Source organism: Ptiloglossa arizonensis, chromosome 10 (genome assembly GCF_051014685.1).
Source record: "Ptiloglossa arizonensis isolate GNS036 chromosome 10, iyPtiAriz1_principal, whole genome shotgun sequence".
In the NCBI taxonomy this organism is placed as follows: Eukaryota; Metazoa; Arthropoda; class Insecta; order Hymenoptera; family Colletidae; genus Ptiloglossa; species Ptiloglossa arizonensis.
This window is the reverse complement of record NC_135057.1, coordinates 2,438,970-2,461,376: the sequence shown is the minus strand read 5'-3', so window position 1 is coordinate 2,461,376 and position 22,407 is coordinate 2,438,970. Positions and strand designations below refer to the sequence as shown.

Genomic DNA, 22,407 nt, shown 5'->3' with positions numbered 1-22,407 from the left:
ATCGTCATCGTGCCCCTAATTAGGCCGTCCTTAAGTCGCCGAAAAAATCTCAGGTATTTGTTCTACCTGTGAGAGCTTCGGAGACCGACCAACCATTTCTTTTCGATTCTACCTTTCTCATTCATATCGAGGGCCGTCTAGCGGTGTACGAATATATCGGCCGCCTTTCTAGAACCACCGACGGTTACGCTGTACTCGCGTCGTGCCGCGCGAGAACTCCTTAACGCGACACGAAACGCTCGAATCCGTAGGTATCGTGCAATTTCGCCCAAGATTTATCACCACGGAGCACCGATGCGCGGTAAACATACCAAAAGAGTGGGTGAACCGATCGTTTCGCGTTCCGTCGTAAATTTGTTCGTTGCGTCGCGCGACTCTTCTCCCTACCTGTTTCCAAATGTTCGCCAAAATGTTCGAACACAGCGGCTACACCTATACGCGATCCTTCCCAATTGAACTCCGTTCTCGTTACACGCGCTGCGAATATTTTCGAAAGAAGAGTCCCGAACGATAACGCGTGTCGTTGGCAGTTTCACCGGCTGTCACGAACGAGCTGGTCGTTTCGTGTCCACGTGTCGGCTCGTTCCTCGCACGAGGAGGACGGTGTGGCGGATGGCGACAGCGTGTCTAGAGCCATCCCTGTCTGTGATACCTCCGTAGACTTTGGTACTGCGACCTGACCGATATACAGGCCCCGACAGGAAACGCTATTCCGTAAATTGAGGTAAATTAACCGTGGAGACGGGCTCCGAGCAAGGAGTTAAGAGCACGAGTTACTTGGTGTGCCTACGCAGTTATACGCACGCAGCTATTCCACCTCCTCTTCCTTCTTCTCCTTCTCTTTTTCGTCGTCGTCGTCGTTGTCGTCGTTGTCGTCGTTGTCGTCGTCGTCGTCGTCGTCGTTGTCGTTGTCGTCGTCGTCGACGTTGTCCACCTCCTTCTATTCCTCCTCCTCCTTCTCCTCTTTCTTCTCCTTCTTCTCCTCCTACTCCTACTCCTACTCCTACTCCTTCTCCTTCTGTTCCTCCTTCTTCTCCTTTTCTTCTTCGGCTTCTTCCGTCAAACTTGATGCGTGACGCATCCTCCTCCACCTCTTTATCCTCCTCCACCTTCTGGTCCAGCCGAGACAAGCTGGCGACTCTGGTTTCTTACGTGTGCGCGCAGGTTTCCATAAGAGTTCACGTGGTAGGGATACACACCAGCGCGTCAGCTGTCTCAGGCCCTCGATGAGATTCCTCGCTGACGAAAGGCAGACAGTGACATTTGCCGTAACGAGCCTCAGGGTCTCGTGCTTTTAGTCCCAATTAGGGATTCATGAATTTTTCTTCTCGTTCGCGTTTATTAGACGGCCGTTCGTTCGCGGCGGTTCGCGCGCACGACGATACTTTACTCCGCTAAACGAGGACGGTGTCCTCGTGCTCGCTCATCGATCCGTTGGCTGTTCTTCATTTTGGTTAACCGTAAATCGCTCGGTTCGGTTTAACCTTGGATTCGGTCAATTTCAGTCGCGACGGACGAGGGTTCGGAGTCACGTGATCCTGACTAACGGAAAGCGTAAAAAATATTTTCTACGAGCACTTGCAACCGAATTAAACGAAATCGAGAAGCCGAGCGCGTAATTCAAAGTACACGTTCGCTCGAGACCTCTCGATTGTTTTCACTTGAAAAATATCATCGTGGATACTCAACGAACAGTTCTCTCTTCTGAACGGAGAATCTTCTTCGCTGTTTCGTTTATCGAAACGTTTCCAATTCTTTGTTTCGCTTCCTCGGCGATAAAGGTTGAGGACCGGTTGAAAATCTTCCAATAAGCGAAACGACGAGGTTTTGGAAGATTTTTCATTCGTAAGGTTAAGAAATATCATTTCGTCGCTGGTGCGAGGTTACAGCCGCTACGTTCGAAAACCGATACGATATATAATATATACATATGTAGCGATGTTGGTTTTTTTATCGTACAGGTCGATACAACAATGCGAAATACTCGTAACGAATTGAAAAAAACGAGGCGATCTTGATGCGATCTTTGTCGAGAATTGGGTACTGTGACGCGTCGATGGTGCATGTGTACGTGGATCTTATGAAAAGTTTAATAACACGGGGACGTGGAAGAATTGTAAAATTTTTCTAAAGTGAATTCTAACGGGTTGTAATGGAAAGTGCGAGTATTCGACCGTTTTAGTATACAATGCGTAACTAGAATTCTTAAATGTCTAAACGGTCGAGATGTAGCTAAAAATGTTATTGTAAAACCTGACCTCGTATCGTTACCGAGTGCTTTGGGTAGAGAATCGTACGGAGTTAATTTATTTTATTCAAGCGCTACTATACGTATGTATATACCGGCTATAGAAAATGCGTGTTCTATTTAGCTTTATCAAGAGACAAAATAAAATGTACGTTTATATTGAAGGAGTTGTTGACAATTTTAATGCAAGATTAACGGTTGTACTTGGAACGTAAATTTTCGATTCGATCGATAAATTTACAACATTGACGCTAAATTTGAATTATGTTGTTCAAAGTTGTAATTGAATATCGAACGATCAGTCGAGTTGTATTTTATCATTATACATAACGATGTTGAAATGTAATTATAGAATCATCGGATGACGCGCGCGATGTGCCAAAGAATGAAATTAACGACGATTACTTTTTACCGTGTAATACTACTTGTTATTTATTTCTTAAAGAATCGTTTCATCCCGTCTTCCCTAATTTCGTTTGAACGTTTTCTTTACAGGAAGATTATTAATATTTTGCAATTTGTTAACCAATCGAGAGATTAATCGATAAAATGTTCATTGAACGAAGGTATGCGTTTGAGAAACTGCTGACATTTAATCGCTATTTATCGGACGGTAATAATATTCAATTTGAAGCGGAAACGATGTTCTGCTTATTACGATGTAACAATCCATCTATTGAAATTGAAACGCATACTAACTGAAACTTACAAACTGAATAATCGTTCGATTTTAACTGCTTTATAAATTCTTGTGTCGCGAATCTATATGTACGAGTATTAAATAATAGTTGCAAGAGGTTGTATCGAGCGTGCGAAATTACCACCAACGATATATTTTCATCTTATTGATTCGATCTACGTAAAAAATTTCTAAATCGTGACGAAACACAGAAACGAAACCCGTAGGGGCGGTGGTAAAATAATACGGTAAAATAATTTGCAGCAACACATGTTTTTCCGAACCGTTCACTTAGAAGTGAATAAATTTTTCATGATTCAGATAGGAAGAATGTAAGCGCAAAAAAAAAAAAAAAAAAAGAAAAAAAAAGAAAAACACGCGCGTTCATTGGCAAATAGTGCGCACAATTTCCAACCGGGACTACTATGCGCGACCATCGAAGATTCATCTCTCCTGTTTAACATTTTAACGTTTCCAATTATTCAATTACGAGAAGGGTAATCAATCCCGGGAAAAAGATAAATGCGTCGTTTAAGAAGTGTCTTCGTTCGCGGGGATCAGAGGTGAGCATATCTCCTCAATGAACAATGATTAGTGTGTTTCACTGAAATCTTATTGACGCGAGTCACGTGCTGATGGATTTGCACGAATCGTCGAGTCACGACGCTACAATCTAAAGGAATCGCGGCAAATAGTCGCGCAGACCTCGTCTCACGTTGTGTATCTCGGTTAGCGTGGTTACATAAGATTCAGTGGTTTCCTATTGATCGATTTTATCGATGAGTTGCGCGATTCGAAACTGCGGAACGATTCCAGTTAGAGAAACAATAGCCGTCTTTGACAAACCCCTGCATCTTTCTCCAGGTTTCTTTCTCTTCTCCTTTTTCTTCTTCTTTTTTCAACCGAACGATTCTTCTTACTCGTGGCGCATCCTCGCGTGCATCGTTTATCGAAAGACTGTAGACCTGGTCCGTGATTTTGTTAAAATTACTCGACGATCGTGAGAAACATATTACATTCGGAGCATCGAGATCGAGTAAATTAAATCGATAATACTGTCACAAGTATCGTACAAGTACCGTATTTGTTTCGATCAGCGTAATAATCTCGTCGTTGCATCTTCCATTCGTTATCCACATAGTTGCGTGTTAACGTAATGACTAATGCGAGTTTTTCATGATATATGCAAGGAAGATTGCAGCGATATTAGTGACATAGAGCAGGCGTCATAAGTGGTTTTTAGCGGGTAATGCGTTGCAATTTATTGTTAGCTGGAAGCTAATGTTGGCGAATTGACGTTAAACGCGAACACAATGTTTTTGGTACAATTTTTCTTCGATAATTAAGACGTCTCTCGTTTGCAGCTTACCGGGTGAACAATTTTCTTCGAATCGGTTCACCAATCTCGTCGAAACATTGGCGCGTACAGTTTTGTTGATTTTTTTTAACAAAAATGACACAGTTGCGCTATCTTCAGGCTGTGAAGAAATTATAGATTTCTTGTCAGAGTACCGTTACAACGTAATCGAATTAATATCGAAAGAATGCCTTTTACAGTATTCTTCGGTTTCTTAGGAACGCAGTGTTATTAACGTATCAAAAGTAAAATTTGAGAATGGCCGGTTGTGCACCAATGGATCAACGAAATGTATTTTTTTTTAACGAGAATTGTAGTTTGTTGGTAGGAGTACTTTGAAACGATAATAAATAAGAAGCGATCGAAACGTATTGTATTCCGTATACTTATATTTATATCATTGTATACGTCTCATTGAGAACATAGTAATTTTCGTATTACGATAATCGTCACGACCGTTACACGTCGATTCTTTCGAATAACAGTAATTACCGTGACTTCGAATCGTTTTCAAATGTATTCCCACGAAGATTAAGCGTGTACTTAGAATTGCATTTCTATGTTGTAGAACGAAGGAGTTGCAGTACGTGGATGCCGTTAACACAACAACAGGGAAAGAGGGCTGGTTGACTTTAAATGTTAGCGAACCCCTCGCACATTGGGTGAATAATCCCGATGGAAACAAGGGGTTGTACCTCTCGGTACACCCTGCGGATCGTTCCGGTGAGTCCAAATTTATTATTTTACATTTCGTTCCATAGCATCGCGTTGCACGTATTTTCTACATTTGAGTTACCGTTCTAGAGTTAATACGGTGACTATAAAAATATTAAAAGTAACCGTTCGAAATCATTCCAAGTGTATAAATTTCAATTACTTGAACTCAAAAACTAGGCATTAATTTTCAAAATTCGTCGATCGCGAGTTGTATCCGTGACATTGAATAGGAAAAAATAATGTTTAAGATTTGTTAATCGATATAGAAATTTGTATCGAACGCAACAAAATTAATTCTTGCGTTCCAAGAGTCGAGGAATTAAAACTTTGGTCTTATAATTCCTACGTATCGCTAGTTTGAATTACTATATTTAAAACCCATTAAAACAGGTACTGTTCGAAGGTACAACACTCTCCCCTACATCCTGTACGTTCACCAAATCTCGATACACAATGGTTCAAATACCGTGCACGTCTCGATAAGCATTCGTACGTCGCAAATATTTATCGTTAAATATTTTACACTCGAGTAACCGACACAGAGCCTCCCAAATTCGAAACAACTCAACCGTGTTTTCGAACGAATTGCATTAGCGGGTAAAAGTGGACATTCGAATCGACGATTACAAGGATCGCGACGTATTTGTTGCCGGTAATAGCGTATTTGGAATAAAAATAATTCGTATAACTGTCGTAGAATATACATTGAAGACGAGGACGGAATAATAATTCACGGTAACGCGTTACGCCAATGAGTGGCATCTCAAAAGGCAACAACTTGACGTTCGCGCGCTTGGTTTACAGACACGAACAACTTTTATTCGAAACGAATCTAAGGAACAACTTTATTTTCGGTCTCTCAATTTTTGCAGATTTGCAAATTGTCTCTGAAGCATATCGTACCAATTTCTTTCTTCTCTTTGGATCGAAACGCGTTCGTTTCAGCAACGCAAAGCGATTCGTGTAATTCCGTTTATCGAAAGAATCTTTTGGTACTTTGTACTCGAAACGAAGTAACAAAATCGTATTTCTCGAATCGTAACAAAATTGTACCTCTCGAAATAAGATAACAAAATTGTACAAATTGCATCAAAGATGAAAATGATCCTGTATCGGAATGATACGTTACGCGATATACAGTACTCCGAATAACGTTGTCGCGAGACGTCGTGTCGGTGACTCGACCGAAAGTGAATAAAACGATGCACTTTTCCCCGAAGAAAAACATCGGAACCAAAGTGTTCCGTCATCGCGGGACTTTGAAATAAAATCGAACGAGTCCCCCGATCCGTTTCGACGGGCGTCGTAAAACAATTCGATTCGGCTCGATCTCTAAATCAAATCGAGGGATCGGTCGGTTGTCGAGTCAATTCGTCGATCGAATGGGAAAAAAAGTGTCCCGTGAGTTGGTATACGTCCGAGGAGGAGAGGCCTTTTTCCAACGAGTCGAAAAAGATCTCGAGGACGGTAAACCGTAAAGGTTCGTACGCGTGTGCGTGCGACGGTGATCGAGCGACGTAGACGGACTCACGGTTCGTATTGAGCAATAGATCGTGGTTAATAAACGCTTCGGGGTCAGAAGTTCGACGCGGTAAATTCCGGGCGTTTCTTGTACACCTGGCTCCGAGAAGGCAGCCTCCGCGGATATGTATAGGTATATATGCTTTCTCGAGCGTACACCTGTTCCACGCTCTCACTACCATGCTGAAAAGCGTTCCTCGCTCGCACACCGTCTCTTCGAATGTATGCAGCCGATCGACTAGCGATGGCTTCGTACCAGGCCTCGTTCCCTTTTCTCCTTTCCGGTCCATTTCTCTTCTTCGTTGCTCGCGCGCAGATGCAATTTGTTTCGCGGAACGGCACCAATTATTTTCTAATTGTCCGCGAGTCCCCGCGAGTTTCGCGTTACGGCGATAACAAAGGTACAAACAGACACGACGAGGCGTATTTACCGAGTGCTTTTCAAGTACTTGCCGCGCGCAACACGGTGTACGACTCGAGTCCTCCTCGTTGCGCAATACGTTACACGCGTTGTCACGTGTTACGGTAAAATAGAGACGAGGAGGAATAACCGTCGATCGATCGAAAAACGGCGCTACCGAACGTAAACGTTCATTCCTTCGATAGATTTCACCTGCACGAAATCGAAGTGACGCGAAACGGATCGTTAAAATTCACGTTTCGCGGGGAACGACGCGTCGAAGAAACGCGGGAATATTCGAACGAAATTCAAGGAACAATCGCGTTAAGCGATTCGTGTATTCGACGATTCGATGTTAGAATTTTTCGTTCGTTTCGGATAGCTTTGTACGTTCGAACGCGGCGAAACAACGCAATTGAAAGCTACGAAGACGAAAGACAACGAACTTACGGCCTTGTACAATATTCGCGACAAGGACGTAACCGTGCTCACGGTTTCGCCTCGGACGCGAAGAAACTCGCGTAGATAAAATCGGATGCCGTGAACATCGGAACGGGAGAAGAGAGGTTGCTCGTTCGACGAGTATCGCGTCGATAGAGATTTTGCTCGTGGCTGTAAGTTTTCGTGCGTCACTCGAGGTCCTTCCTACCCGGCCACGAATACATCATCGAGGAGAGGCCAGGCCGTGGCGTCGTCTTGTCTTCCTATACTGGCGAGATGCGCGTGCGTGGGATTCGGTCCGAGGAAGAGACGAAGGAGGATAGCGAGACGAGGTCGGTGGAAAGAGGAAAGGAACACACGAACGAGCGGAGGAGACCCAGATGGTGAGATAAAGACGCCCCTGAATCCGATTCTGCCACCGAATCTCAGATGAAAATCGTCGCGAGCCGTACGAGGAGAGATTACCACGATTCGATCCCCCGGATAAGATACACCTGTTAACCGGACCCGAACCGACGAGCTTTGGATCATCGATGATTTTCGTTTCCTTCTACGGACATCCTGGTGGATCTTTCTACCGGAGCCGAGAACGTGGTAGCCTTGGCCGATTAAATCTCATCGGACTAACGCACGAAAATCGCCCGACCGTGGAGATCGAAGACTAATATTCTTGGCCAACACGTGTTTTCGCTTGTATCCGAGTGCCACAAAAGCGTCAAGGTGTATCGACGATCTCTGGATCGGAATTCGACGAACCTCCTTAGGTACCTTTGACGCGCAACACGATCGAAACACGACTCGTAATCGTACCGTGAATTCTCCACCGATTGTTCGCAAAAAATTCGACTCTTCTCGACCACGCGAGTATCGCGTGTCGTTCCTTTAAGAAGGATAAACAATTTATCCATCCTTCGAATTGTAACGTTTCGCGTTCGTATTTTATCGACCGAGTTACACCGATACGTTCGCACAACGTATTTTGTCGATACACGCTGCGGAACAAATCGATTGTATCGAGAACTCGGACTGGTCGCGTTCGATATTCTAAGGAACGAGGAATGATCGAGATACCGCGCCTTGTATTACCGACATCGAGACGGTAATTGGATCACGATTGTCGAACAATTGGATAATATTGGAACGCTCTGTACGTAACGCGCTTCGCCTAATTTTGCTATCGAGGGCTCGGTCTGCGTGAAATATCGACGTCGAATCGAATTATCGTTTCTAGCTCGGAGCGCTCAATTTCGAGTAATTGCATCGATCACGGTTCAACATCTCCGATAAGTGAATTTTCTTCAACTTTGCGCGAAACTGTTAACGTTTGATCTTTCTCTTCGTAACTGTCGGACGAAAACTAGGTGAGTTCAAATCGTTCGCAACGGCAACAATTTTGTAACACGTAGATCGGTAACGACAAGACACCCATGTGGATGAAAAACCGAAAGTTAGGGAAACGGTATCCTAGAAACCGTTACTCTTCTGTTTCAAACACGAGCCTATTACTTGTAGTCGTCGATTGGATAAAAAAGTGCAAACATCGAATACTCAACGTCCGAGTGAATTTATATCGAATGTTTCGAGCGTTTAATTACTTACTTATTTACTTGTTTATTCACGTAGTGAATCCTTTAGAGTACAAAGAAAAAAGAAAGAAGAATGTGTAACGCGAAACAATTGAAAATTTATTAAATCTAACAGGAGTTGAAAAGACAAAAACGATATACTCACAGTATTTGTCAATATACGTTATAATAGTGTTCGATTAATGACCCTATATAACGTGATATGAGCTTTCTCTAACGTATTCGATTTATAAACAATTCAACGTTTCTTTTGTACGCGAAAAACGGTTTATATCGACTGCAAGAGCGCGTTCCTCGGTTGGGCGAAGAAGAAGAACAAACATTTGCATCCGTATCGAATATTTCAACTACGGTATTTGAATCGGTTGCAAAAACGCGATTGTCGGTCGGGCAAAGAAACGCAGACACGAAAGACACGACCGTCGAATCCGTATCGAATATTTCAATTTTTAAAATCAACCGCAAGAGCGTGCTCGTCGGTCGGGTAAAAACGTGCGAACATCGAATACCGACATCCGGATCTTATCGACTACTTCGAACGTTTAAATCGGTTACAAGAGAGCGCGCGTCGGTCAGGTAAATAGCGCAAACACTCGACGGTCGAATCTACGTACGAAGAATGTTTCGACTCTTCGAATCGACCGCAAGAGTGTACCCATCGAATAAAAAGGTGCAAACTTCGAATACTGGACGGTTGAATTCGCGTCGAGTATTTCAAATATTTATATCGGTCGCAAGAGTGGACTCGTCTGTTGGGAAAAGAGTGCAAACATCGAGTACTCGATAGACGAATCTACATCGAATATTTCAAGTATTTACGTCGGTTGGAAGAATGTGTTCGTCGATCGGGTAAAAAAAACGTAAACACGAGATACTCGACGGTTGAATCTATATCGACTGTTTCGACTATGCGTATCGACTGCAAGAGCAAACGCGTCGGTCAGGTAAAAAAGTCAACGCGCGAGACGAATACTTGTTCGACGTCGAGTCGCTGCTTGCCCCGAGTTACTGTTCGCGAACTACGATTCGTCGTGTTCTCGAGAATCTGGGATTCGATCTCGTCTAGGAAAAAGGACGAAGGAAAAGAGAATGGAAGTTACGCGTCGGTAACGAGCGACGGGAATCACCGGACCGCTTGACCCAGCTTCCGTCGGATGTTTCGGTTCGGGACCGAAGCGAGGATTCGTACGTCGCGATGTCCGATCGTTCGTCGATCGACGTCGACAACCGAAGAAACGCGACCCGCGGTGACAACCACTGCGAGCGTTCTTCACGACCGTCGAAGAACGGCGCGTGTCCACCTTGTAATCCTTGTATCCTGGCGCGATACTCGCCGGTAACACCCGAGAGACTGCCATAACGACATCGTGGATATAAACAAGACACGTTTCAGCCGTAGAACGAGGCATTGGGACGGGGACGTGTGTATGCGAGCGCCTCGAATGCGCGCGTGTGCGTCCGCGTACAGTTTGTTGTTTGCCGCGCCTAGATCATTTTGTTACTCGCCTCTCTCACCTCGTACACCTCCTTCTCCACCGGTTTCTCTCTCCCCCGTCGATCCTCCTCTCACCCTCGCGGTCACCGTCTCTCTCGATCGTTCGCTCCTCACCGATTCCGCGTCTCTCCTTTGCGAGCACAACCGGTTTACCTTTGATCATTCAATATAAAACACAAGATCAGAGACGTACACCTCTGGACGCGCGTGCACGTACATAGCTATCCGTTGCGTACACAGAAAACCACGATTCCGTTCCTCGGTAATTCCTCCCTCGGTATTCTCTCTTCATCTTGTCCTCCCTACCCCTTAAGCATTCACTTACTCACTCACCCACTCATTCGCTCGCTTACTTACTCACTCATTACCTCGCTCGCCTGCTCGCTTACTCGTTAACTCGCCCATTTTCTCACTTTGACATTTACTCCCTCACCCATTGACTTATCCATTCACTTACTCGTTCACTCACTCACTTACTCTTTCATTCACTTACTCACTCATTCACTCACTCATTCACCCACTCACTCACTCACTCACTCACTCACACACTCATTTATTCACCTACTCACTTACTCGCTTACTCGCTTACTCACTTACTCACTTACTCACTTACTCACTTACTCGCTTACTCACTTACTCGCGCATTTACTCATTCGCTCACTCACTCGCTTACTCACTTACTTACTCGCGCATTCGCTCACTCGCTCACTCACTCGGTCACTTACTCGCGCATTCACTCACTCGCTCGCTCAGACCCTCACTCAATCCCCTCTCTCTCTCTCTCTCTCTCCCTCGTTTGCTCTTTCTGCCCCCTCCCCTGGTTCGCGAAGCGCGTCCCTCTCGCGACACGCATTCGCACGCACACTCGGCCGGGATCCTTTATCCGTCTCTCTTTTCGCTTCTTCTCGTTGGTTAAGAGCCCCTCGGTTTGTTTGCACTGGTTCACCGTCACGCGGACGTGGCTCCTCTCGGTTCTCCGTTCCGCGAGAGGAAGTTTCCTCCGGTTGCAGAAAACCAGATGCTTTCGAAAGTACGGCCGGCTATCTCTCTGCCTCTAAAGACCGGCTACACACCTCCGCGTGATACGCCCACGCATGCCTAACTGCGCGCTCGCTCGCACCGATCGCTTTTGCGCGGCTGTTCGCTCGCTCGTTCGCTCGAGGCTTGCGACACTTCGCTATCACCGCGAAACGAGAACCAGCCTTTGTCAGATGTCTCGAGATTTATCGCGACTTGCCCCGCTGCGTCGATCGGGACCCGAAGCTTCTGGGACAAGCCGCCCCGAAGATCACGCGTTCCTGGGTAAGGCGATTTCCAGCACAGTTTTTAGACGCGAAACGCGAAACTCTTTGGTCGGGATACCATTCGTCGCGAATTTTGATACATTTGTAAGCAACGTTGTCGAACGGAACGCGCGTTTCTCAGCGACGATCCAAATAACGCGACGCTGGTCCGTAGTTCGTACGTCGTTTGTTAGGTTATATCGAATCAAAAAGGTTATGTACGCCACGGGTCTTGGTCGATTCGTTTTCGAAATAATCGTTGTTTACGATATTCCACTACGGCGCAAAATGCGAGGCAAACGCGTCGGATATGAAATAACTAGAACGGAATGGCAACGATCGTTAAAATTTAAAACAGATTTATGTTTACGGGAGTAGGGTCGCCGTTTCGAAAACCTGCTGTAACCTGTACGAGTAAAGAAAGATAAGAAATGCGCGAAGATTGAAAAACTGTTCTTCTATTCCGATTAACTTCTATTTTTCTTAAATTGAACAAAGACAAGTGGACCAAAATTCGTATACGACTGTTTCGATTCGGAATACGTATTGGTAAAGTTATTCGGTCCTTTCTCAGGATACCCTGTATACGAAGTAGAAAATCGTTCCTGTCGCGTGTACACCGGTGTACGGAGTCCGTCTAACTTATCATTCGTATTCTTCGTAGCACGGAAAACCTATGTATGTTTGCGTTCAATTGCTCGACGATTGTTTCGCGGCGATTACTTAATCGCCGTATTGGACACTTCGGTCGAGTACGCAATTTTAATCGCGTCACAAGTTGCCTACTCCTTTCCTTTACCCGGCAATTCCAATGCCGTGGGAAATCATTTCCGAGGTACGGAAGTTTTCTTTTCGATTATCGTTCATTGACCATCCACCGCGTCATCAAAATTTCAGCTCTGTGCGAAACATTTTCGAAACGTTCTATTGTTTTCGTTGAATGTACAGAAATGAAAATTACTCGTACGTTAACCAATTAACTACGTTTGATGAGTACACACGTCGATCGAAAGCTTTATTTCGGTGCGTTCGATGTGCATACTCGTCGTGTGAATTAAAAAATTATCGTTTATTATAAAGTTTCGAAATTCGAGCGAAAAGTAATGAAAATCGTTTAGCGACTTCGTCCATTTTTGATCAAAACGTTTTTGAAGTGGTGTAAGAGTGTCGAGTTGAGAATTTTTCTTTCAGGATCTTGTCTTTCTTACAAATTGAGTTGAATATTTTCAATATTTATTCCGATAAATTAAAATGTGGTATTTTACGAAAGAAGTTTGATTATTTCCTCTAGTATTTCGGTTTCTTTCTCGTAGAATCTATTCCATTTCACAAACTGCATGGTTATTGTACTCTGTATATCGGGTATTCCCCGAGAACAATTGAAATATATATAAATATTACACTGCGTTCGACGTATGTATACACGCGTCGCTGCTCGATATTAATTACACCATGAGAGATTTTTAAAAGTAAATTTCACAGTTAAGAGGTTAACTTCTCTCGACGGTGTTCCTCGTGCTCGATGAGGTTCGTTCTCGCGCTTTCGACCCCGTGCATTACGTGTACTCTCGCGAAACGTCTCGAACCAATATTCGCCTACGACGAAGTTAGTTTATCAGCGGGCGGCTAATCGGCCGCGCGACCGCGTTTAAGGATCTTTGTATTCCCCGGAGATGGGTAACCGGAGGCTGTGGTTAGCGAAGATTCAAGAATACGGGTTTCTCTCTTCTTCCGGTGATCTTTTCTCCGTGCCGAGATGACAGATTTTACGCGCCGTTTGAGAGAAATGTCCACGATCGTCGTTTTATTGGACAATCAAGATATTGAGAGAGATTGTGCCGCGAACTCTAAATAGAGAATTTCACAGGACAGACGATCGCGGACGGTTGTACTAACGCTGCGTGCTTCGGTCGTACTTATTGCGATGCTAATTCAGTGGTAATGGAGTCGCTATCGGGATGCTAATAGGCCAGTAACAAAGGTATTTGACTTGTGCCTTGGAAAATGCACGTCTGCCTTACCGATTCTCCACAAAAATATTTTTCGCGTATTTTCAACTTTCTTCGGAACACGGACACTCTTTATTCTTCGTACGAATTTCTCGACCGTGTTATTTTTACGGTAGGTACGTTCAGAGTTTCTAACATCGATCGAGGTTGCTGGCAGATTCGTGGATTTTTTATCGTTTTCACGGGTACGATGGTCTCTTTTGAATTTTAAGCATCGAATTTAAGAAATTGCATATTTTACGATCGCGACTATCGTAAGAACTATCGTGAGAAACGTGGTCGAAAGAAAGAAAATAGTAATTATCAACGCGTTATTTTTGGTATTCGATTAAGCATTTTATAATGTGTAAATTAACATTATATTTTCAGCGTTGTTTTTGTATGTTTTTCATACAATATTTGTCGTTAAATTTTCACTTCGATTGTTGCTCTACGATTACAAAATAACGACTTTTATTTCGATTTCGAATACACGTTACAAATAATTAAGTTTACCAACTTACGAAATTTTTCATTCGGACAATCAAGCAAACAACAGACAACGAATTATTCAATCCAAACAATCATTGTAAGAAAGATGAATCTCGAAATGTTCAAAAAATAAGTTAATAAAAAATATATATAGAGAGCTGGACGTTCCATTTAAGAAAAATTTGATATATATATATATATGTATTTATATGTAGGTTGTATATAATATAATATTATATACATTATATATTATGAATGTGGTGTTAAGAAGATTCAAAGATCAAATTTTTCTTAAATAAAACGTCCAGTTCTTGTATGACAAAGTCCAATAGTGTAATAAATTTTTTAAATAAATTTATTAAAGATCGCTTATTCTAAAATTAATAATTTTCGAAATATTAAACTACCCGAGTATTAAAATTGAGTAGTTTATAACAAAATTAACTCGGATAAATGCGACTAGAGATTCATTATTTTATATACTGCACAAATATTATAATAAGTATTCTTTGTAACAAAATTATAGTAGTTTACTCTTAAAATGCAATTATTATCCAACGTAACAAGCGTGTATATTATTTCCTTATTTTATAATATCGATGTAGTAAATTATTATTTGATCTCATTTCAACTAATTATTATTATCAGTTTAACGACCGCAAATACCCATCTTCTTTACATTCATTTATGTTCGTTCGGTTCTCCTTGTACACGATAATTACATATATACACACTTTATATTGTACTATAATTACAAACTAACATAATTTTGTTATATCGAAATCAATCCTAATTAAGGGTCGAAACGTTTATCGTGAGCAAAATATAATTGTTTAAACTACATTTTTTATAAAATTTGGTTCAAACGCAACAAACAACGCACGCTTTGTGTAATTACTGCTAGTTTGAAATATATCGAATTAAAAAACTGGAAAAAATGAAATAAATTATCAAACTTTTAAGTTGAAGATCTTTCCTTTGCGAAAATAGTAAACGAATTGAAAATTAAATCAATCGAAAGCTATATGTGTACTTTAATTCGCATTGAATTTAATAGCATAACAATGGAAATTATTGAAAGTAGTACGTCTCATCGAAAATTAAGTTAACAACGCAGAATGTGTAATTTGAAATATTTAAATTTTTACGAATCGACGACACGACAATTGGTAACTTGTAGGTCTCTTACAATTGGTGTATTCGGTACTAGTAGTGTTTTTGGGGCACGTTACTTGTCCCTGAAGCACGATCATTTTTACCAGTTAAAATAAATCGCGAGACGAACAACGTTACCGGTTCCACGTCCTTGACTGTCGGAAGTATGTATTGCGAAAGCGTTGCCGCCTGATCTAGGACTGCCCCTTTGTAGAAAATCATTTTATCCTTGAACCTCTGGCACGCTGAGAACACGCCGAAAAGTCTCCTGTTACTAATTTTCATTTTTTCTATTTAAATTCATGCTCGTCGATCGAAAACAGATATTTATGTAAGAGCTAGTTTTATCCATATTATTACTTAACGTTTCAACTGAAATTGTGAAATTTAAATACCATTAATCGTAGATGAGAAACGATTATACTTCTGAAAAGGACCTGCAATGTTGAGTAATAATTATAGACGATAATCGAATCGATTTTTATGTAAATCTAGTTTTCATTTAGTTTCGTACAATGATTTTAGCAAATAAATTTAGTGTGCTGTATTTTTAGTCAATTTACATCTAAAATAATGTGAACTCTTGATGGGTGTTTCTTATTTCACGTTATTGAAATATTCATTACTTTTCTTGCGTTTTTTGACGAATTACGATCTTCAAAATTAGTAAAATCGACAAAGTTATGAAAGTTCGAAGAAGATGGTGTGTTGTAATAAAAATTGCAAATTGGAACAATCGAAGTCGTTAGTCATTAAAAAAAGTAATCTTTCGACCCAAAAGTTGCATTGTTATCGTTTTGTTTTTTTTTTTTTTGTTTTTTCATTAACAAAACAGATGAAACATTTTGACGATTTTCGCTCCCTTGAATTTAAAACAATGTCGTTCCGTGAATTTTCAGTTTTAGACGTTTATTGCCTAGCTGAAAGTATAAACAGATTCGTGTATAACAAAATTTCGTTTATATTGATTCAGGTGGTAGTGCTGAACGGTATATCACTTCCGCAATGGAAATAAATTTCTTTCGGACGCTTTTCTTTAATGGCTGTTTATAAATATTCTTGAGTAAGCCGGTAAAACACGTGCGATAAATTTAAAAATAATCGATTCGGTAACTTTTTCTATATAAATTCCCGAAAATACTTCTCGTTCGAAAAAAAAAGCTTTTGCATCGTGTTCGAAATTTTCTCCAAGTAATTTACCAATTAGTTAACAATACATGCACATAAGTGTGCTATAATCGTGACTTAATAGACCGTCTATTTAAGATAGAAAAAAAATAAATATACTAGTTTGTTCGGTAAGTTTTGTCGTTCGATAAAACTATACTGTTCAATAAGTAACAACAACTTATTATCTCGCCAAAGTCTGCGTACAATGGTCAATTAACTGTATAATAAGAAATATTCGAATTTCGGTAATCTCGTGGGTATTGAACTCCTTGTCGGTTAAGAATATAAATATTTTTCCGACATAAAAATATTGTCCGAATTCAATTATTCGAATACCGTTGATAATTACAAAATACAATATCAAGAATATGTATCTATAAATATCGCAAAAATTTTCTAGAATTCGTTCTTGTTATTGTATTAATGTCTCGTTGTTCTACCTTTGTAAACATAAATAAGTGTACAACAACACGCATTCTCGGTTCAGTTGTCTCGTATCGAGGGAGCGTAAAGTTGCACGAGTGACTGTGCAATCCGTTGGAACGAAGATTGTGTGGTACGTTCTAATTGCAAAATTAAGGAAGGAAGACGGGAATCTGGTTATCATTGCGATACCTGTAGGCGGAAACCAGGTGCTCGTATTGGCGATCGCTTCGAGAGATACCATTCCGTAGATAACCACGGAATGTGATTTATGCAAGAAAATCGATAAAATTTCTATTATCGCGTATGCAAATGTATCGAAGCGCGAGACAACTATTTCGACAAGAAGTATTTATTCCGAACGAAATACGTTTAGTAGTCAAAGATGACGTCTGAAACGAGAAAGAAATTTATTCGATGATCCGATGCGAAGCATCGAACCCGAGATAAAGCCGTCGATGATTCTAGATCGTTTCGATTCTTTCGAGGACGAATTGTTTTGTTAGAAATAAACAGAAATTCGAATAAATAATTACGCAATGGGAAGATGTAATTACGAATACTTGTTTAAAATTGTAGTGGTTATTTTTCACGTTAGAATATTCAAAATATAAGTGTGTGTATTACGTGGTACAAATATTACAACAAATATAGTAAAAACAAACACAGTTTGGAACTTTACTTTTGAGACATAGTTGGTATACAAAAGTGTGATTGTTTTTACCTTTTACGGAAATTAATACGAAAATGAGAGTACTTACGATCGATAAAAATTCAATATCTGTATAGTGTAAAATGTCAAGAAAAGTAAAACGTCTAATCTTGAAATCTAGGCGATGGTGGTACAATAACGTACGAAAGGTAACTTCAGATTGTTTGGAGAAAACGAATGCTTGTTTTTCTTTTCTAAAAATGGAAGGAGAGAAATGAAGTAAATAAAGCGAAAAGAGTTTTAAATAAAATTTACATACGCGTATAAAACGCACTATAGAACGATCGAAGAAATAATGCATACTCAAGATGAACAACCATTAAGTACGTTGTACAATCTCCAATTACAGAATGTAAAGTATTTCCTTTGCATTTCTTTTCCTCGTATAAAATTCACTTTAAAACGTCTAACGTATATATTGCGCGAGAAACATTCTTTTCCTTGTATTTGCGTTAATTTTCAAACGATGCACGAATGCACGTTATTTCAAACGACGTTTCTATCTTAGGTCCAAACTTCGACGTAAAAAAAGAAACGAAGGTTTACGTTAATATTACAATTGCGCGAGATACAACGAAAAAAGAAGTTTTGCATCGTGTTTGAAATTTTTTCGACATAATTACGAAATAGTTAACGATATATTCACATAAGTGTGCTATAATCGTGACTTAATAGAAATCCATTTAACATGGAGAAAAAATAAATATACCAGGTTGTTTTATCGAACGACAAAACTTATCGAAATACAAGTTAGTATAAACAAATATAGTACTATACTGGAATTTCGGTAATCTCGTAGGTGTTAAACTCCTTGTCGGTTAAGGACATGATCCTTAATTAAGGATATAATCCTTAGACATAATTAAGACTTAATTAAGGACATAATCCTCCTTTAATCCCAAATTATTTTTATATCGAAAAATAATCGGTGTTCCCGACCAGGAAAAAATTGAGTGACGCGAACGAAAATCTTCGTCCCCCCTTGAGAAAACGTTATACCGAGTCGAGCGAATTCGCCATTGCATTCGTCTTCGGGAACATCGTCGACAAGTTCGTCGCCAGTTGATTCTATAACGGCGCGCAAAGTGCAGCGGCAGGTGTCCGCTGCAATCACGGCAAATGCGCATTCCTGCCAGCCAATTTACTAGCTTTCTCGGACTCGGCACGGTCGTGCTCGTAAGACGGATCATTTGCATACGCAGCAACGCTGCCTGCAGAGACGAGTCGCCAGTCACGAGGATACAATGAGACCGTTTGAATTGCTCGCACGTACGCATGTCCTTTCGTTCGAATTTCGATATTGCGCGAAAGCTGCGCGCTGCATGCGAATCGATTTCAGTTGAAAATCCTCTTCCGTCGTACTTGGCGATTCGCTTCTACGCCTCGGTTTTTCTATCTCCTCGTACGAGCAGTTTTCACGCGTCTCCCCTTACCAACGAAGTGTCAATATTGTTTAGACAATTTGTGCAATTTGTCATCTGGAAGCAGTTATATGCAATATTTCGCGACAAGTAGAGATCGTTATCGATTCGGTTGTAACGCTTCCAGTCTGTTGCGGAGTATTTCTCAATTTTTTGAAAGGACGTCCGAGTATCGTTGTAAATATTATAAATGTCCATCTCGAATCGGTTTCGGTTGAAAATTCTCTTCGATCGTGCGATTCGTTTCCACGCCTCGGTGTTCTTATAGGTTCGTTGGAGTAATTATCGTAATTCTCTTTTTAGTTGCGATGTATTAAAATTCTTTAGAATAGCTAGACTTCCGGTTATCGAGTAGAAAATTTGCGACGGAAAAGATGATACCTCAACGAAGAAATATTTCACAAGGAGTACACGTTGTCGTCGAGTTGGTCGTAACGTTATATATATTTTTAATATTGCGGTCAGTTATACGGATCTATAAATTTCACGCATTTTTTACTCCACAAGTTTTAACGCACGACCTTAATAATACTTTTTACACCGATGTGAGTTGAAATGCACGATCGGTTTTTTCTTCTATCGCCTAAAGTTTTTAAGTAACGCGTAGTTTGATCTAAAATAACTCGTGTATCGACATATATTTACAATGTGTAAAACACGACTTAAAATTGGTTAATTGTTGATTTTCTGGAATATTTGGTTTCAGGATCATCCAGTTTGTACGTCAACCGCTATATTAACCCTCTATTCGCTCCGGTGTCGCTTTTTCGTACGAAAAAATGGCTTCGGATTCGAATTAGACGAGAAAAAATATATAAGAATAGTTGCGTTCACGCATTGGTTGCGATTACATAAAAATTGTACGTAGCAAAGAGTACATAAAAATTCATAATAAAAACACACAAATTGTAATACATATGTTTGTCACGAATCGATTTTAATTGAAAATTCGTTGACGATTCGCTCGTGTGTCTCGATTTTTCTATCTTTTCGAGGAGTTTTTACTCAGTCGTCGAATAGTTATCGACATTCTTCGAAATACGCGAACTTAACTCGTTAACGAAGCACCGAGCGGACAATTTGTTCAATTTGCGATCTGAAAGAAGTTTCTCAACGAAGAAATATTTCGCGGTAAGTAAAAACGTTGATCGTTGATTCGATTAAAATGCTCGGTGCTTTTTCCCCGAGTATTTTTTCTTTATTCGGAAGCGTGTTCCGATGTGAGAGCGAATAAATCATTGCGTCTATCGCGAATCGGGTTTAGATGAAAACTTTCTTCGATCGTGCTCGCCGATTCGCTTCTACGTCTCGGTTTTTCTATCTCTTCGTGTTTCTCCTTTTAATTTCTTTGAATTCCCATGCTTTCGATTAAGCAAGAGTCGAGTAAACAATTTGCGATACGGAAGAAGTTGACTCAACAAAGAAACGTTAAGAAATTCAGAACCAATTGATGTTAAGAGCGCAGTATCGTTCGATGGAAATAGAAAAAGTTAATTAATCTCGACGTTTCGGCTACTGTTTTTTGCCCCGATTCGGAAAAAATTGTCGGAGGAATTTCGAAGAATATACTTAGAAATTAAGAAATATTATTCCGAAAGAATATATTTATATTTGTATGCATCGATAGAAAATAATCTTCTTATAAACGTGTCTTGCGATACGCGTCTCAAAACGGTTGTAACAATTTCGATATAATCGTTTTCGAGGAAATCGTACTATTTCTGAACATTTAATTAACTAACGAGGTTTGCGAATATTTGATAATATTTTGAAACCCAAACGTTTCGTATAATTTTTGGACATCGTTCGGAAATTAAGGAAGAAAAATTCCGCGAGGAATACGTACTGGTTATTATCGATTAGGTTACAATATTTTGCATCTTTCTTCGAGTAATTTTCCTTTCCTCGGAAGAGTATTCCGATACTTCAATCGCGTTTACCGATCCGCTTCTACGCCACGGTTTTTCTATCTCTTCGTTGAAATAGTTTACATGCCTTTCTTTAGCCGTGAAGTATTCAAGTTCTTTGGAACAAACGTAATACTTCCGGTTAACCAAGAACCGGGTAAATTTTTCGTAGAGAAGAAGCTATTTTCCCAAAGAAATGTTCCGTGACAAGTATAATCCTTCGATACTGTTACAAAAATTTGCTTTCTTTTAAATAAATACTCTTTCTTCGATGTCTTCGCGAAAGGTATTTTAACTATTTTTCATCGATGTCTCTGCAAAAAGTGTTTCAAGTATCTTCCATCGATTCGTATTTAATTAGACCGGTTTCTTTTATAATATTATAGCAGAGAAATTCGAGGTAATACGAACAATATCGTTTAAATGTTTCACATCTTGCTCCAGGGTATATTATTACTTTCATTTTTATGCCTGTCGTAACCGTTAACAGCATTATTACAGCGGATGAACGCAATATTGTTTATTTGTTGCTATCTCGTCGTTAAAATTTATTTTTACTTGGTTATTACTTACGCAGAGTTATGGTAATTTGGAAATAATGAAATTATCGAGCAGGCCTTTTTACACTAGCAGTGGCAGCTGAATGTTCACATTTAAACATTGTTGGGCACAGATAACGCTGTGATAAACCATTTTCCATTAAGAGAAGCCTGTTTAGGGGAATACTGTCGCAAATGTTTCATATTGGAGATGCGTGAGTACATTTTGTCTCTTAGATCGCAGCAACGTTATTATGAACGATAAAATTATATTTTGTGTATTTGACACAACTACATGAGTAGCATGTGGGCTTGTTTTGCTACTTTTTTTTTTATTGTATATAACTCGTAGATGAATTTTTCGTGTTACGAGAAGTGTGTTTGGTATATACGTATACACGTGTGTATGTATATTTTGGTGATTTACGCGATATTTTTCCAGTGTGTGTGTGTGTGTGTGTGTGTGTGGTATTTTTGTGTTGCACGTGGCGTGTTCAGTATCGTAATGGCGCACGTGGCGCGTACAGGGCTGCCATCTTATCTAACGTAACATCCGGAAAAAATAAAACGTTCTCAGGTAATCGTATTCAAAAAATTTCATAAACGAAGATATGAATTATTAATCGAGAACAAACATTTTTACAAACAAATATTTGATACAGAACAATTTTAATTAGAGAAGAAATATAACTGTATGGAGTTTAGAAAGTTGTACTTTTTCTTAAACGATAATATTAAAAAGAATTATCATTTTATCATAAACTGAGGAAAGGAAGAAGGAGAAGAAGGAGAAGAAGGAGAAGAAGGAGAAGAAGGAGGAGAAGGAGAAGAAGGAGAAGAAGAAGAAGGAGAAGGAGAATAAGAAGAAGGAGA

General features: G+C 40.3%; 1 protein-coding gene across 1 annotated transcript in view; it reads left to right on the top strand.

Moving 5' to 3' along the window:
* Gbb (glass bottom boat) overlaps positions 1–22,407 on the top strand; it is a 71,583-nt gene that overhangs the window by 34,623 nt on the left and 14,553 nt on the right. The window contains exon 3 of the mRNA XM_076321333.1: positions 4,853–5,007. Coding sequence (XP_076177448.1) covers positions 4,853–5,007 — 155 coding nt within the window. The remainder of the gene's footprint in view (positions 1–4,852; positions 5,008–22,407) is intronic.